At 37.0% G+C, this 17833-nt stretch overlaps 1 protein-coding gene across 2 annotated transcripts in view; it reads right to left on the bottom strand.

The window, feature by feature from the left end:
• Positions 1–2840: 2840 nt before the first annotated feature.
• LOC134224405 (apoptosis-inducing factor 3-like) overlaps positions 2841–17833 on the bottom strand; it is a 29927-nt gene continuing 14934 nt past the window's right edge. Inside the window, exons 1-3 of one of the 2 annotated variants that reach the window (XM_062703735.1) lie at positions 11087–11333; positions 10708–11030; positions 2841–4292 (exon numbers count right to left, since the gene is read on the bottom strand). In XM_062703735.1, the coding sequence (XP_062559719.1) occupies positions 2997–4292; positions 10708–11030; positions 11087–11174 (1707 nt within the window). In that variant the 5' untranslated portion in view covers positions 11175–11333 and the 3' untranslated portion in view covers positions 2841–2996. Of the gene's footprint in view, positions 4293–10707; positions 11031–11086; positions 11334–17833 lie in introns of those variants that run through there. The other variant, XM_062703736.1, reaches the window with a different exon arrangement.

Below are 17833 nucleotides of genomic sequence, written 5' to 3'. Positions count from 1 at the left end.
TTTCAAGAACAAGAAAAATGCGCATGCTGTGTAGGGTAAAATCGTCAATCAATAATTTACTTAATATGAAAGATCTTCATCCTGGGTGGCTGCTCGCTTCAGCCTTGACCTGGGTCCAAGTAAGTTTACTTTCGATTTCCTTTTTTTTTCTTTATTGGGGTCACCAGGCATGAATTATAAAACGTAACCATCGGTTGAAAAATATATGCAGTTTCTGTGTAATCTTTGGTAATACACACCAAGTCTCTTTAGCGCAGGGCTGCCTAAAGTACAGCCCGTGGGCCGGATACGGCCCTCGGCTTTATTTTTTGTGGCCCGTGCACCGTTGTAGAAAATACTTCATAACCGGACCACAAAATTATCTATTTGTTTATTTGTTTATTTATTAAAATAATTCAACTGACAATGAATGTCTAAATGAATACTAGTTAAACTAATTGGTTACGGTCAGCGGTACGGAAACAGTCTAGTAACCGATGACGAAACACGTCAACTGATGAATTAAAGTCAAAAATATCGAAGAATTCGTTGAAGCGGCGACTGATGAATCGAATTGGTTCGTGTAGTGCATAGTTGCTAGTCTGTGGTTCTAGAAGCAAAAATAGACGTTGACGAAGAGGTCTTTCAGGTGCATATAGATTTACCTGCGACAGTAGTGCTGGACAATCGATCTGACCCGTGAGCAGCTTTCCAGCAAACGTAGCTTGACCGGCGATCCGTCTAAACTCTAGTGGTTCGATGCCAATCAACCAGCACCGCTACGTACGGTATACGGTACGGTGCGGTACCGTACGGTGGCAAGTTCGTCGGATCACGCCACCTTAGGGATCGAAGAGCGTATCTTAGAAACTTCCGTTGAACGGCTTTGATTCTAGCAATCCATGTGGTCTGGAAAGGGCACCAAACAACAGCGGATGATTCCAGTATTGATCGCACAAGGGAACAGTACAGTGATCTAAAGCATAACGGATCACGGAATTCACCGGCATTTTTGAAAATAAAGCCCAATCGACGATTAGCTCGGACTACAATGTCATCGTAGTGAGGTCTGTATGTCAGTCCAGTATCCAGGAGAACGCCAAGATTCTTAATGTGCTGAACCCGAGTAAGCGATCTTCCAGACAGGACATAGTCGTAGATTATTGGTGCGTTTATCCGGTGATATGAAATGATGTTGCGTTTTTCGATACTTAAATAAATGAGGTTTCTTGAGCACCAGTCAGCAAAAATATACGACATATTTTGCAGTTCTTTGCAGTCTGTCAGGTTTTTCATTACGTAATAGATTTTTGAATCGTCTGCGTAGAAGAGGCGGCAGCCTTGTGACAACAGCATGAAAATATCATTAATAAAGATCGAGAACAGTAGCGGGCCCAGATTGCTGCCTTGAAGTACTCCCGATTTGTTTGCGAAAACTTCTGATTCCGACGTGCCAATTTTCACACGCATCGAACGATTCTGCAAATATGACCTAAACCAATCGGTAGCCGTTGATGAGACGCCGAGTAACATCAGCTTAGCAAGCAGAATTTCATGGTCCACAGTATCGAAAAATGCTGCATCAACCTGCCATCCGGAATCCAAACAACGCAGGCAGCTGGACGTAAATTGAACCAAGTTCGTAGTAACCGACCGCTTCGGATAAAAACCGTGTTGATCGAAACCAATGTAGTTTTTAAAACACGCAAATTAAGCGTCATGCATGATAATTTCAAACAACTTCGAACAGCTGGCAGAGATGTGATTCCGCAGTAATTGAGAATGTTTCTCCCTTTTTGTGCACCGGAAATATATACGAATGTTTCCAGTGCGAAGGAAACTCGCTTTTCAGTGCCGAAAGCTGGAAAATTCTCGCAAGTGAGCGGCAGAGATTTACAGCACAACGTTTCTAAACTGATGATGGAATCCCATCTGGCCCGGTTGTGAAGAAGAGCTTCAGTTTGCGCATTGCGGCCATCACCATGTCTTCAGTAATGCGGGGAATGTCAAAATGCAGCACATCACGTGGCGTCCCGTCAATGGCCTTCGGCTATGTGGCTCTAGTAGTTCTTGTAGTCTATGTGGCTCTAGTAGCTTCTTTTTTATAACTTATTAATAAATACTGCAGGAATGGGTCTGGTAAACGAGCTCTTCACTCTAACATTACAAATGTTAAGGGAAATTCAAAGATAAGGTGCTCATTTAATTTGAAATTCCATTATTGATTCAAATAATTGGTAAAAAAGTGGATTATCGTAGCAACAAACTCTCTTCACTGTGACAAACATGAAGCCGGAAAATGCAGTAGGGGTGATCTGGGCAATATGGGCCACCTAAGGAAATCGTTCCGAAAAGCGCAGAAAAGCTAAAAAAATCACCATTCAAATGTAGTTGACTTAATGATGAAAATACGATGAAAAATACGTTTGGAAATTGTTGGAATGCACTTTTGAAATTGTATTGATTTAAATGTGTGCTCCCGGCTATATGGGGCAATATGAGCCACCATTTGGGCAGTATAAGGGCCACCCATCCAAAATATTTTTCAGCGAGAGAAGTGTTGTAATATGGATGAATCATGAATATTTAGAGTATTCCAAACAAAATGAGATTAATATACCGCACAACAGCGGACCGAATAGATTTGCCACTCTTCACCGTTTGCACAGACACATTTCAATTGGTTAATAGCCAATTTATATAAAAAAAATGCCGAATATTGTTTGGCCCGCCAGCAGATGTTAATTCTGAAAAATATCCCGTGGCTTGAAAAGGTTGATCAGGCCTGCGTAGAGCCATTGAAAAAGAAAGGACTCGACGGTGCCTACCTTCGGTAATATCGGCGAAAAAAAGTATTGAAGCATGATGCAAATAACATTTATTTAGGCTTCCATATGTACATAACAAATAAATACAGATTCAACTTAACATGATAGAGGCATTCGTTTCGAAATGGAACGAAATAACTTGGTCCATTTATAATACTGCTGGCACCGTTCCGAATACCACAAATTAGCTTATGTGCTCTTCGTCCAGGCAAATGGATCCGGTTTTAGATGATTTTCAAAAAGTGTTTTTCCTTGTGCTAGAAATTCGGCGTATTGAGATACCACTGGATCCTGCCCGCAAGATGCCATTCCGATAACTTTCCTATTGGCATCCAAATAGAAAGCGACAAATTTGAGTTGCTCGAGGTCACCTTCAATGATAGTATCGTGAGGTCTTCCATAGCCAGCATACCGAAAGCCCTTGCCAAAAAGCATAGTCCAAAAGAATGGAACAGCTTTCAATTCCGTAGTCCTTCCGATCATGTTCAGAGCTGCAACCTTGCCATGATATTGTGCCAAACCGTAGTGACCAATCGAAGCACGTTCGTTATTATTGCAGAAAACTGGTGCATTAGCAATATCTCCTCCAACATAAACACCTTGGACATTCGATTCGAGGAAATGATTGGTATCTACGGAGCCATTTTTGTTCAATTTTATACCTGATCCTTCCAAAAATGTTGTATACAAACTAGAACCAACACCCATAATGCAAATATCGGCTTCCAAAACAGTTCCATCATTCAATTCAACTGATGTTAGTTTGTGATTATCATCGCCAATACAACGTTTGATACCAGAGTTCATTACAAAATTAACGCCCTTTTCTTTGAATAAATCCATCACTCGCTTTCCTACTTGTTCGCCGAAAGAATCCATTAACGGCACTGCGCTTCGGCCAATTACAGTTACTTTAGCTGCTTTGCCTACACAATATGCTGCGGCTTCGAGCCCAATGAAGCTTACTCCGAGGACCACCACGTGTTTGTCGGGACCAAGTTGACCGTTCACATACTTTGCGTCTTCGTTTGATCGAAGAACGCAAACATTGTGCAAATCAGCACCGTCAATTGGAGCCTTCCTTGGTTTCGATCCCGTCGCAATGTAGACCTTGTCATATTTAATTCTGTAGCCATTACTGAGCGATAATTGTCGATTAACGCTATCCAGAGAGGAGACTTCCGTTCCAGTGATGGTCTGAATATCGTTCTCTGCGTAAAATTTTTCATCCCGTAGCAGCTTCTTGTCCAGCTCAAAATCTAGCGCTTTGCTCACCAAGATTCGGTCATACGGTAAGGTTGGTTCCTTGTTGATCATGACGATACGGCCTGTAAATCCTTCTTGGCGCAAAGTTTCCGCGCAGATGGCACCTGATGGTCCTCCACCAATCACCGCGAAAGTTCGATCGTCCTCTTCGAGCTTCTTCACGATTGTTCTGGTGCGCTTTCCGGATTGCAACTCCGAGCGTTTTGCTCGGATTTTAACCTGCAATAGAAATTGCATAATGATTAGAGCTCTTAGAAGCTTCAAAATAAGTTATATATGTTTAAATGTTCTAAAAGTCTTATAACTACGCGCTATGTGATAAGATAATGATATTGATTTTTTTGGATTGTTTGGAGGTCATCAAAGCTGTGATGATCCGCCAAGAGATAGAGTGATTGAGTCAAAGGATGGGTATAATGAAGGACATTACGAACGTGATTGTGTCATCCTTCGATGACCGCTCGGGATTTTAAACAGGCTGGGCTGACCGTCTGCGACTATGTCCTACGCAGTGAGAAAATTCGCATGCTTTCTGAGGAAAAGGCTCTGGTGGTAAGACCGGTTGCGGAGATGAAGTGAAGGTACTGAAGTTCGCTGGGAGGATTAAATACCTGGGAGGGAGGTCGTAAATCCCAAGAAATTGAAAATTCAAGCGAAAAATGTCGGAAGAAAAGCGACTACGGCCAATAACTAAAGGCGCATCGTACAGGGGACGTGGCGTGGACGAAGTCTTGGAGGCATTCTCAAGTAACAATTACCAAGCTTCTTAAATTCATTGAATTCTTATTACACACTTAACTCATTTTACAGTATTCGTTGAATTTTACCGAAATCTCAACAGCAGATTTGTTCGGTAATTATTTTACAGATTTGTTGTAATTTTTTCCATTACTCAACTGTCAAAATCACTGAAAACCAGTAAAATTATTTACCGAACAGTTCTGCTGTTGAGATTTCGGTAAAATTTTACCGAATTCGGCGATTTATTTTAAGTGTGTACGGATTTATGACGTCAATCACCAGAGGCAGCTACCCAGTCTTATTGAAGCTCATATTGCTATTGATAAACCTCTCATAAAACTGCTGAAAAGACTTTAAACGTAATGAAAAGCGTAGTAAACCCTACCTTCAACGCTGCACAAAGCCACAATTTTCAATCAATTGGTTTGCAAAGAGTTTAAAACGATGTTAATTAAACCTTCCCGGACTCGCACCGTTGTAAAAAGTACAACACCTTCAGAAAAGAAAGCACGCTGGTCATTCCCAAGAGCGGGGGGAGCAGATTGCGTGAGTGATCCATGACCATGCGGCGAGTCTCGGAAGGTAAGAAAAAGAAAGATTTTTCTGATAGAAATTCATGACTTCAACGCACCAACGGCATTTTAACATCGTTCAAGCTCAATTTTTTTAAAGGTTTACTTGCGGGACTCTAAGAAAGTAGAAACCAGGCCTTCGATGATACCGTTGCATAATTCCTTTCGACGCAGAGCCGTACACGGAACATGTGGTATAAGAAGACGCTGTTGCAACCGAATCGGAGGGAATTACGTTAGTCAGAGAGGTCTATTGCTATGTAGCTTCGTAATATTTTCAAGTCATTTTTGTCATTTAATTGTCAAAGTCAAATCATTTTGTTGGTTTTTAAGTAATTTAGATGTCTATTGTCATTATAGGCGCTCAAAATCTACCGAAGCAGTTTTTTTCGACTCACATGGAACATGTTGCCCAATGCTTCACCGTAGAAACTGACTCGGGAGTTTTTATAAAATATAAAGCTCGATCCACTTAGTATTTGGCCATTTCTTTCCAATTACTGCGGCGCCTCTGGTGGTCGTACCGAGAAGTAAAATACATCATATCGTTGCGGAAGGTTTGTTTAATTTATGGTGAAAATCACGTTCAATAGTTATCGAAAATGGAACGCGAGAGATGGGAACAAATTTTGAACACTCACGTTGGAAATCCAACATGGTCAGGAGGAATGATTTCAAAGTATCTAAAATTAGCGAAATTGACTGTAAAAACTGTCAAACGTTACCGGGAAATACTATTGCTGGATCGCGTAGCACAAAACAATCGTAGAAGTGGAACATACGACCAGAAACAACAAGTGAAAGTCTACAGAGCAGTTTGGAACTATTTTGGGATTTCCTTGCATGATTTGGCGAAAAAGTTCACTGCCGTACAGCACAGCTCAAATAATCTGTCGGCGTGAAGGTTTCAAGTCGTATGATGTCAGTAAGCGTCCCAACAGGACCCTGAAACAGAACCTGGTTGCCAAACATCGCGCAAGAATGCTGGTCGAGCAAGTTCTGACAAAATACAATTGATGTATTTTGATGAGCAATGAAATTAATATTAAAATTGACTTTCGATTCCAGGGGCACAAGTTTTACCTTGCCAAATGGAAGGGTAATGCCCCAGGAAAATTCAAATATGTATATGCAAGCAAGATTGCCCACAAATTGATGGTATGTCAAAGCATCTGCAGTTGTGGAAAGAAAACTAAAGTTTTCATCACTGGAGCGACCATAAATAGGCAAATATACAAGGAGGAGTGTCTTCAGAAGCGATTTTTGCCATCATTTCAATCACACGACTGTCCGGTGTTGCTTTGGCCTGACTTAATAAGCTGCCATTACAGACGACGAACCGAATGATAATGATGTTATTGAAAAAACTATCAACCCACTAAAATGCCTAAATTTTCGTCCCAACGAAAAATATTAGGCAATTATCATAGTGAAACTTGAGAAATGGTGCAAAACAATCAGAAAACCATCTTATATGGAGAAGTGGTGTGAAAAAATGACAGATTAAGTTGACCGTTCTACTGTGCAAAAAATAACAAGTGGTATTGAGAGAAAAGGCCGAGATTTCATCCGAAATGCCAATGAATCATTTTTTGATATTTTTTCCTTCAAAGTTTATTAAATTCCCTGTATAATAAAACTTGACCCACCTTTTTATGAACTTTTTCGGCAAAGAAATGTCTAATTTCGTGCGGCCAAATTCTAAGTGGATCAAGCTTTATTTAAGAAAGTATTCAATCCACGGGTCATAAAAACGACAAGTTAATTACTTTTGAAGCAGTTCTCCAGCCGGTCGTGTCGTCCATTTTTAGGACACTGTTCAATTAATTCTTGTTATAAACGGTAATATCTAAAAAACGGGATTTTCTATAATGAAATAACAAACGCGTCTTATCTGGTCTGTTATTCTCTTGCAACACATCTTATAATTTTTTGGTTTTAATTTTGAAAATATTTAGAGGCGTCAAATAAAATGATTTTTTGAGAAATTTGACAATAAATAAATCATAAAATCGACTGAGACAAAAACACAAGATTATACTTTTGGGAAGTATCAATTTGAAATCGACCCTTTTATATACAAATTGTTCTGCCATTCATGCATTTTTGATATTTATATTGATTTTGCGTGCATTTCGTTCAAATTACGAGCTTGTACCAAGTCTTTGAGGGATTTCGGGCCAACTCGAACAAATGTTGGCAGCACCCTCTCAGATTTCTATGAAACTTACTAGACATGTACCGTTTTGACTCGAAGTCCGGACACCTAAGCACTGCTGAATTTTCAGTTCAATATTTTAAACGGAATTAAGTACTTGACACTTAATGATAGCACATCCTGTCAAGATTAACTTATCAAATTTGCTGTAGTGTACTGAAAATGACATTTTGTATGCACGAAACAGCTAATATAATCGAAAACATTGAACATCGCTTGCTTCGAAATCCGGACACAGTATAAGGGATGCTTCAAATACCGGACAATTTTGCTTCGAATTTCCGGACACTTCGAGTTTGTAATATTGATTCTCAAATAGCCAATTTAATCCGTTCAAAGACAACTAGGATATAACATCCATATTTCTCGGTTAATATAAATCCGTAAGGTAAGGTTTCTATACACATTTGTATGGAAATCTGGCATCCCCCGGTTGTGTGTACCATCCGAAGTTTCTGCTCCCAGATAGACCAGGACTACCAAAAAACAGCATTTGAAAACAAACGGGAGCATTTAACTACAATATACAACATTGGGAATCTAATACACCCGATTCTGTTTTTACACGGATTTTTTATACACGGCCGTGTAAAAAAAATCCCATACAAAATTTTTGCAAAGTTGCTCCATTTTGCATGATTTGTCGAGAAATCATTAAACTTTTTTTACACGGATTTTCAAATTTTGAACTGAAAACTTTTTTTACACGGAACGCATCCCCCGTGTAAAAAAAGAATCGGGTGTAATTTTATACAATCTACCCCCCCTTTTCATTTCTCAAGGTTGAACGCTTTTTTGACATTTGACGTATGTATATATTTCATGAGAATCATTAGATGACCAAAATTCTTTTCTAACCAATAATACCAGAAATAAATATGATAGGAAGAACTGTGCCGATTTCCATCTCACTGAATATAATCGCAAAAATAAGAAATAAATCAAAGACATTTTATTTTTTGTTTTTGATGGGATGAGCATCGGAGAATTAAAATTATGCATTATCTTATCATTTTGTTAAGATATACTTCGAAATATAGACATTAGTAGTATTTAAGTGTCTTTTGAAATTCGTTTCAGTTTGCTATTATAAATCAAGGATTGGATAGAGCGATTGAAATAATGAACTCATGCGGATTGATAAATCCTGGCGTGTCCGAGAAATGTTGAGCTTTTTTATTTGACGAGTGTCGTTCACAACGTGTGTTTTTTACAGTTCTGTTAAAAAGCTAGTTTTACGAACTTGTTTTTTTTTCTTTTTTTTTGCTATTTGTGTGCAATTAATAAAGTGATACCATTAACAATATGTGTATAAGTATGTATGTGTATCAATAAGCTGAGAGCAAGCAATGTTCCTTTTGGGGTGTAGCAACTCAAATCTAGGAAAATTGTAACTATGCTTGCTCATTACGAATCATTTGATTTCAATTAATTTAACTGATAAACAGTTATTTAACATTATTTCAGCATGTCCGGAAATCGAAGCAATTGTAAAAACTTGCCTCGAAGTCCGGACATACAGAAAATGTAATAAAAATTATAAAGCTATGAATTCCCAAGCAATTTCTCTAATTCATGACATAGAGTGCTATCATACTATGTTAATAAATTACTAATACCCCTTGCAAATGATAGAATATAGAAAATATGAGCTTAGTTTTCTTAATGTTGAGTCTTAGGCTGCATTCTAAGAAAAACGAAATCCACCGTTGATTATGACATGCCTTCAACTTTTACCTCTAATTTTCAAGTTTTTACCACAGATCACGGATTACTTACATTTGTTAAAATGGTTTCAAGTCTAAGAATCGTTCCCTGCACTGATAACCCAAGAAATACTTGTTGGGATGGTAAATAAAGTCAAATAACAATTTAAGTGTCCGGCTTTCGAAGCGTCCGGCAATTCGAGTCAAAACGGTAAACTTTGTCACGAAAAGTTATGATTTTTTGCCTTAACTATTAACTAAAATATAATTTGTTAAATCAAAAGTAACATTTGAAAAGGATTTATATATTCAAAAATGGGAATCATATTAACAATAAAAGAGTATACCATCATAGGTAAAGTCATATAATACTGAATCTTATACTTTTGCATCAATTTCCGAGCGAATATTATCACGAAAGAAAATTGGCTCCCTAAATGTATGTGTTATTTCTCATACTTTGCTAAAATTCTCATTCTCATCAAATCCATTTGACTCCCATAATGATCATACTTGCGACACATGCCATGTATCAAGACTTGAATTGAATGACCGACTGAATATATTCCTAGCGTTCACCGTCGGGAAAAATTGCCTTTAGGAAAATGTTATTGAGTGAAACGATTCGAAGCTTGTTTGGTGAAAGCCTTTGTTTGTCAATTTCAAGCACGTCTTACCGCACGGTTAAGGAGGGGCCCTAGAGGCATTCCCTACACTTCTGAAAAATTTTACACACAACATGCTTTAAAGTATGCTCTTTTGTAGGAACATTGAACTGCACATAATAAGGAATAAATATTATGAACAATTATGACTATCTTTTATTCACAAGGAAGTGATTAACTTGTAATGCATAAAAACTGAAAAAAATGTATAAATGTTATTCTTTTTATGCATTCAATTTTACTCCTTTTGTGGGTAGTCCCATTATCTCGCAAAATAGCATATTTTCGTGTAAAAAAGTCTTAAGTTATTTACGAGAAAAAATGTATTTGGATTGATATTTTGCTGCAACAATCTATATATGGCACGTTTGTTTTCACCTGTAAATTGAATTAAAGCACCTAGGAAAAACCCAGAAAAATCATGGAATTTTGTTTTCACAGATGAGTAGACACCCTGTACTATTTACTAGGGATCCTTAATTGACGTATTATTCCTACTAATTACCATTTGATTTTTCTTTGAATTATCTGAGAGTTTTAGAAACTTGTTGCATTCATTTTGGTTGTAAATTGAAGTCACACAATCAAAAATATGACCGAAAAAACGTATAAAAACAGAACTATTGTATTGCTATTCGTGACTACTCACCACAGACAACACTACAAAAGCTATGGTATAGCTGCTAACAAAGGTATTGCTAATAAGTGCTAATAATAATAATCAAAACTCACCCGCCCTTGCTCTACGGTGACCTTGAAGCACGGTACCGAGTCCTGACCTGGGAAGTCCTCGATGTCTCCCGTTTCGATGTTGAAGCACGCTCCGTGCCATGGACAGCGCACTCTGCCATCGCCCAGTGCACCGGTTGACAGCAACGCACCATAGTGGGAACATTTGTTCCCGATGGCCGACAACTTGCCGTTCTGTTTGACCACCAGTACTTTGCCCCCGTCCAACTCGAAGGCCTTCATCTCATTTTCGCCGACGTCATGCTCGTTGCAAACGTAATCCTCCACATATCCATCCTCTTCCGATTTGCCTCCGGTAACTTTGGCTGCAATATAATTAACAATCAGATTGATAAGAATGAAAGTGAATTAGAATCATTACACAAGAAGGACATCATTTTTCTAGCTTCGTCGCCGCAAAACCGAGCTGGTATAACTAAGCGATTGAAAAATTGCACAGCACGTATCATGCGGAATTCCCAGCAACAACAAGTCAGGGTTAAATCGACCAGCCGGTACCATGGAAACCAGATGACTCAACGAAGCTACGACAAAATTGCTAAAAGACCGGTTTCTAGTTTTATTTCCACCTCCTGCCCATAAATATTTGCTCGGGAGATTATTTATTTGGTAAAGAGAGGAATATATGTTCGCTCTGCTTTGTGATGGATTTTACGATATACATACCTACATTCACAGCTGATTTTGTAGTGTAGATGTGAAGAGATATAAATAAATGGTGAAGGGAAAATAGAGCAACTTCTAAATTCCAATAGAAAAGATATGAACTGTTTGTTTGAAAAACTACATATGTGAAATTTTCGACCAAAATTATTTTTTTTATAGCTGTTCTGAATCCTCGTCAAAAAAAACGTATTCTTGCAAAAAATACTAAAAAATGGTTCAGGAATGTATCATACATATTTTTTTCGTTTGCTTAAGAATCTACATATGAGCACGCATTTGGAAGAGCAATTATGGAGTACTGCTTACAGTTTTTGCACTGGAAGTGCCCCTGGGCATTGATTTTTGCCGAAAACTATTGAACTGTATCGAAGAAATCGAAAGATTCGCATCGCACACAAAGAAATTTACTATACTTAATTTAAATACTGTACTAACTCTACTCGTGGGATTACTTTGAAATGCAGCAAATACAGGCGCGAAATATTCGCCTAAGATAAAAAAAAATCAGGTGAATGTTACTATAATAAAAAAAAATCGTCACGTTGTTCAGTACGATAATAGCACGGGATATTTATTCTACCGAATTATTTTTCACGTCTATGATAGCCTTAAAATGACCTTAATAATTGTTCCAGCGAATATAAATCGAACAATTTGGCAGCACAATCATCATTATAAAACCAAATAAAACATTCAAAATGCCGAGATTCTTAGAAGAATAAAAAAAAAAATTCGCATTCGATACCATTTTTCAATATAAGGCTTGTACGCGACAAAATCTGGACACCTTTAAACACGTATAACTTTTGAAATAGCTCATCAACAAGTGAATTATTTCGTAGATTGATGAATGTATGTCTGTACTTTCTGAAAATATATTTCTCATGAGTGTTACAAGTACGTAGTGAAAGATGGCGTCGGAGGAATTGCAGGTTCGGAAAGAATTGTGTGCAGTCGCAATTGAAATTCGGGTCTCTCGATCCAGAAACTGACTAAAAACATTTTGTTTTCATGTGAACACTGTTCAAAGCGTTTTAAAACTTGTCGATGCTTGTTTGACAACATCTAAAACGTTAGAGAGTAGAACAAAAACGGATTTTATGAGCCACCAGAAGGATACGAGCTCGAAACAAATTCTACTGAGGATGCCAGATCTTTCGGCACGTATTATTTCTTTGAAAATTCAAATGTCACCAAGTTTCGTGCATACATCGAAGCATCGATAAGGAATGAAGTCATTTGAAGTAAAAAACGTACCGAAATAAACCAACAGCAGTTTATTTTTATTCTTAAAGTTTTGTGTCCAGATTTTGTCGCGAACAAGCCTTATTCCGCCTGAATGCACAGTAACAATTATTGTTTCTGTGTTTTTAAAACCAAAGAAAACCATTGCAATTTGACCATGCTCTTCAAAGTTTGTATATGGAGCCAATGTAAAAAAAATCATCGAATTTAAAAAAACGACATTGTTTAAAAGTTCCATTAGCCCAAAATATGCAAATTTTAAGCCTAAATAGTCACGGTTCAGGTGCTTCTAATCGGTGGAAGTTTTAACATTTTTACCCATATTCATTTTTCAAGGGTGTCCTCCTTAAGAAAAAACGAAAATCGAACATTTGTTTTCTATGGCAAATGATTTGAAAACGATTTGCACACGGGTGCACAAATTTGCTGAATTTGTCAAGCTGGGTCGCTTGGTATAGGGTAACTGTTCCATTTTCCATCTCACTGAACATATATTCATCTCATCGCAAAACAGAGAAATACAGCACCATCGTCGCTTCTTTTTGCTATAACACGTGTGCTCACTGCTGAAAAAAATCACAAAAATAAGAAACAAACCAAATTCCTTTTCATTGCTTTGTTTTTGATGGGATGGAAATAGGAGCTATGGGATGAAGTGCCGAACCGTTCTCCTATAACACTTTGGGTCTCGATAGCTTTTCGGTACAACTTTGTTGTACGAGAAAAGTAAAAAAATCAATCCCGCTCAAGTTTCAAATCGTATGAAATTTAAATTATATTTTAAACAATAATTGAACTAAATTTTTGCATGAATGAAGTTTTTTTTATCATTAAATAATCAGGGTTAGATTATTTTGTAGTTAGATATTTTAAAAGTTTGTCGATAACGATAACTCATTTCAGCGGCTGACTTTAAAAATGCGTTATATGGTGGACTTCAAGCGCGATGTTTTGGCTACAAATCTGGCGAACAGTTTAATGTTTGTGCCACTAATTACGTATTCGGAGCACTAGTTGCATTAACTTATACCAAATGATTATAAAACTGCAATCATTAAGTATAGAAAACTGCAACTAACGAAATGATCGAACCTAAATTACTAAATTATCAGAATCATAATTGAAGGGTAAATAGATTTGGGAATACCAAAAATATAATCACGTGTTTCATAGATAAAGATAACACAGTTTCATCACACTTTGTTGTCTCACTTATCTCACCATATTTCAATCCGCAATTCAAAAAAAGGTTTACATAGCGCCCTGTGGTATATTGACAAAGATCTAACCATCACTGGACCGTACAATATATCTATTCTCAATATGCTTTTCTATAGAAATAATATTTATTCAAAAAATCCAGCAAAAACAAATGCTAATGGCTAAGCCGAGGAATGTTTATTATGTCTTCGATGAGGTAATGAGAAAATTAAAACAGCTTGATATCTAATCGACAATCGTTTTATTTCCTGTCTGCGGCTAGTACAGGCAATTTGATGAATGGGTTTTTGACACGTCAAAGAATGAAGCTTAAATACAATGACCTCAGACTCAGCCAAATCTTCGAAGCTATGTGCTTGCGTGACTGTGGCCTTGCTCAACAACAAGGTGAACGAGGTTTGAACTCCAAAATTTATAATTTGAGACAAAGAATTAGTGAGAGCATGTTCAATAGTAACGGGTGTGACCGTCGCATGACATGTTTTTTTATACTTTATGAGTTGATTATATCTATGTTGATGATTAGTGAAGAGGTAGTGAGAGTATCTACTGAAACTTATTTCAATTATGACCTGATACAAACATTAAGCTACACTCAACACATTCCATTTTAATTTTAATTTGTCTTTTCAAGTGATTGAGAAAGGGTGAATTGAAAATAAAAACTATGTTGTATGAGAAAGGCAAAAATATTCGATTCAAGCTATTGATATTGAGTATCTTGGTCCGAACTTTGACATCAAGTTACAACTCGGAGTTTGAATACAGATTATTATCCTTGTTTTTTGTTCCCTGTCCATGGATGATGGGATCGACGGTGGTTCGTCAAGTATCTCGGTATAACATGAATTAATAAAGTTAAACTAAATTCACTCTTAATAAATTTTGATCTTTGTATTGCGTTCGCATTATTTAATATTTTTTAGATCCATAACAATTTTCCAATTACATGCATATGCATGTATTGTGAAACATACATACAATTGTTGACTAATTAACCATTCTTAATTACCTAAACAAAATCGTTTGAAACGTGACGCTCCACGCCCTAATATGCGCATTGAGCACTGGCACATCCTTTATCGTCAGCAGACTATGCGTAAGATTAGAGGAGCCGGCAGGGCCCAGTACGAGTATTTACTAACCTTATACATAAATAAGAAAGACTTCGGAAGCTAACGATCATCCGCTGTAGCTCTTATGAGTAGTAATAGTTGTCTAGTAATAGCAGTAGCTGTAGTAGTATTAGGGGAGACTGGGTAGACTTGATCCCCTTTTCTGATTTCCGATGTATCACAGCCAAAAATAAATCAACATACGCGATTTCCACACAGACTCTCTAAGAAATATAGTAGGGGGATTCACTTAACGGCGTAGGTTGCTGTGTATCTGTTTATGGAAATGTTTCACAGGCGATTTGAAATATGTCCCTTGTGATTGAGTGTGAAACATTTCTATAATCAGATACACAGCAACCTACGCTGTTAAGTGTATACCCCTAGTATTTAACTTTACTGATGTATGACAGTCCTTAAATTATTGTTGTTATTGATACACAATCGATTTTTTAGAGTGCTGTCAAAAATCTACTTTTAGAATATTCGGGGGAAATTGATCCCTCTCCAAGAACTTGCTTTGATAAAATCTCTCTCAGCGGGTGCTCTCAGATTTTTTAAATATTTTTTCTTCAAAATACGCGCAATTTTCGAATTGCTGTGCGTATACATGAACGATTTTTGTTATTGAATTCGACAGCACACGCAATTTTAAAATTTGGGGAGACTTGATCCCCTTTCTATGATATCTACGCAATAAATATTTTTTCCTGCCAACACTTCATCAAATCTGTCAAATCTACAAAAAATTAGTAGCCTGAGAACAGATTTATATTTTTTTAAATTTTTTCGTCAAATTTTTGTATGGGTAACTAATGGGGGATCATATGTCCCCATATTGAGGCAATAACTTCAAATCCAAATATCCTAAAACTTTGATGGAATGTTGACATTTTCATCAGTACAAATCATTAAGCATATTTATGGCTTTGCTCTGTGAAAAAACGAAAGCATTTGGTCATTGTTATGAAAAGTTATTCAAATTTTGCGTGGCCAGTAAAAAAATCTTTAGGAAGGTCGAAACATACAAACCGCTCTGCAGAATAAATAAGGTTGTCAATCCAAAAAATAACTCACAACATAAAGGTCATTTGTCTAGAGGATCTATACTAAAAAATACGCTAGAACAAAACTACTTTAGTTCTCGATAAAACATGGGGTGATCAAGTCTCCCCGGAGATCAAGTCTACCCACCTTCCCCTACCAGTAACTTGTAGCAAAAAACTAAGTAGATTCGCTGCCTCTATTAGCGTAATGATTCCAGCCCGATTTTCTTTTAGTAGAGTGTATTATCGTTGAGATTTTTAAATTCATTCTACAAACACTTGGAAATTTATAAAAAAAAATTAAACTCTAGGTAACTTGAAATAACATTGTTTATATTTATATTATCATTGAACTATTTATTGAGCCAAAAATGTGTTTATTTATTGTGTTGTGTATGAAAAGCTAAAGTTGGACTTCTATTTCCGAAGGCAAGGTACAGCGTAGGTAACCCTTCGGAGATTGGTATAATACCAACGGTATTAGATGGGAAGAATGGAAGTATAGTGAACTTACAGTTGACGCAACATGATTTGCAAATATTATAGACTTAAACTGGATAACGTGAGGTACAGAAAATGACTGAGACAGATAGGTGATGGGTGAATTGAACAGGGTGAGATGAAGTGACATCGTGTGAAACGTTTGACTTATTGGGAAATAAACTTTTCAAACCTACTAACACTTGGCTTTGCTTCAATAGGTTGAACTCATATGGCTCGACGACGCAATTCTCAAAATTGCTTTTTTAAAGTATGATGCGTTCTCCAACAACAGATTATATTGAAAAAAAAATACTGACTATTTATTAAACTCATATAACTTTAGCATCGGACGTTACTTAGAACTCAGATATTATGATGGACTTAACGAAATACACAATTATTCAAAACCCTGTTTCTATGTGTGAAATATGAAGGCAACTCTTAAGCGAATAGGGTTTCTCACCCCATTCCCGGCCTAACATGCGCACGACTGCATTATTTAATTGATATTTATGACTAGGGGCAACTTTTCTGAATTTTGTGGGCCGTGTAATATTGCGATAGGGTTCACCTCTGCTTCAAAAATAGTTATTCTTGCTAAACACCGCTTGAAAAAGCTTTTATTTGATTTAAATTAACATGGTGCAGCACTCATTTCAGTCATAGGCGATTGCTTATCCGGCATACCCCAAATCTCCTCGGCATACGCAATATTTTACTCAATCTCTCAACATCTTACTCTCATTCTCTCTCTCGGGACGGTAGAAAATGCGACGTAAACAAAAATATGCACGTTCCACGACAACAAGATGCCAGATGGTATTATTCATAATCATTTTTATTTGGTTGAGAAGATATGTTTACTCATCCAAATTTCTTCCAAACACTTAAAAACAATATCTTTTCCACCTTTTGAAATCGAGAGAATTATAAATAACATGATAACGTCAACGTATTAGACAGTTTTCCTATTAACGAATAAGGATTATCTTCATACTAAAATAAGACTTATGGCCTTTTGGCAGCACTGTACAGCTAGAAGTTCTTGGGCCGAGGTGATTTTTTGTTCGGTTTTAGGATACATTTTTAAATGTATTCCAATATGTTTATACAAAATCTAGTGATACGAACAATTACAAAAGATTGAAGTGCGTGAGTTTAGCATTAGTGTGTGGTGATAAACAGCCTGAAGCAATGGTTGTATCGAGCACTGTGACGATTTTCAGGTAGGTGTTTATTTGATGATACCGTTTTGTAAAAGTGGAAAGAATCACTCCGGCTCAGTGGTGTTGCAACGAAGAGCAAAAGTTTGAAATCTACATTTTTATTTTC

The sequence above is a fragment of the Armigeres subalbatus genome, chromosome 3 (assembly GCF_024139115.2).
Source record: "Armigeres subalbatus isolate Guangzhou_Male chromosome 3, GZ_Asu_2, whole genome shotgun sequence".
NCBI lineage: Eukaryota > Metazoa > Arthropoda > Insecta > Diptera > Culicidae > Armigeres > Armigeres subalbatus.
This window is presented reverse-complemented; position numbering and strand designations above follow the sequence as displayed.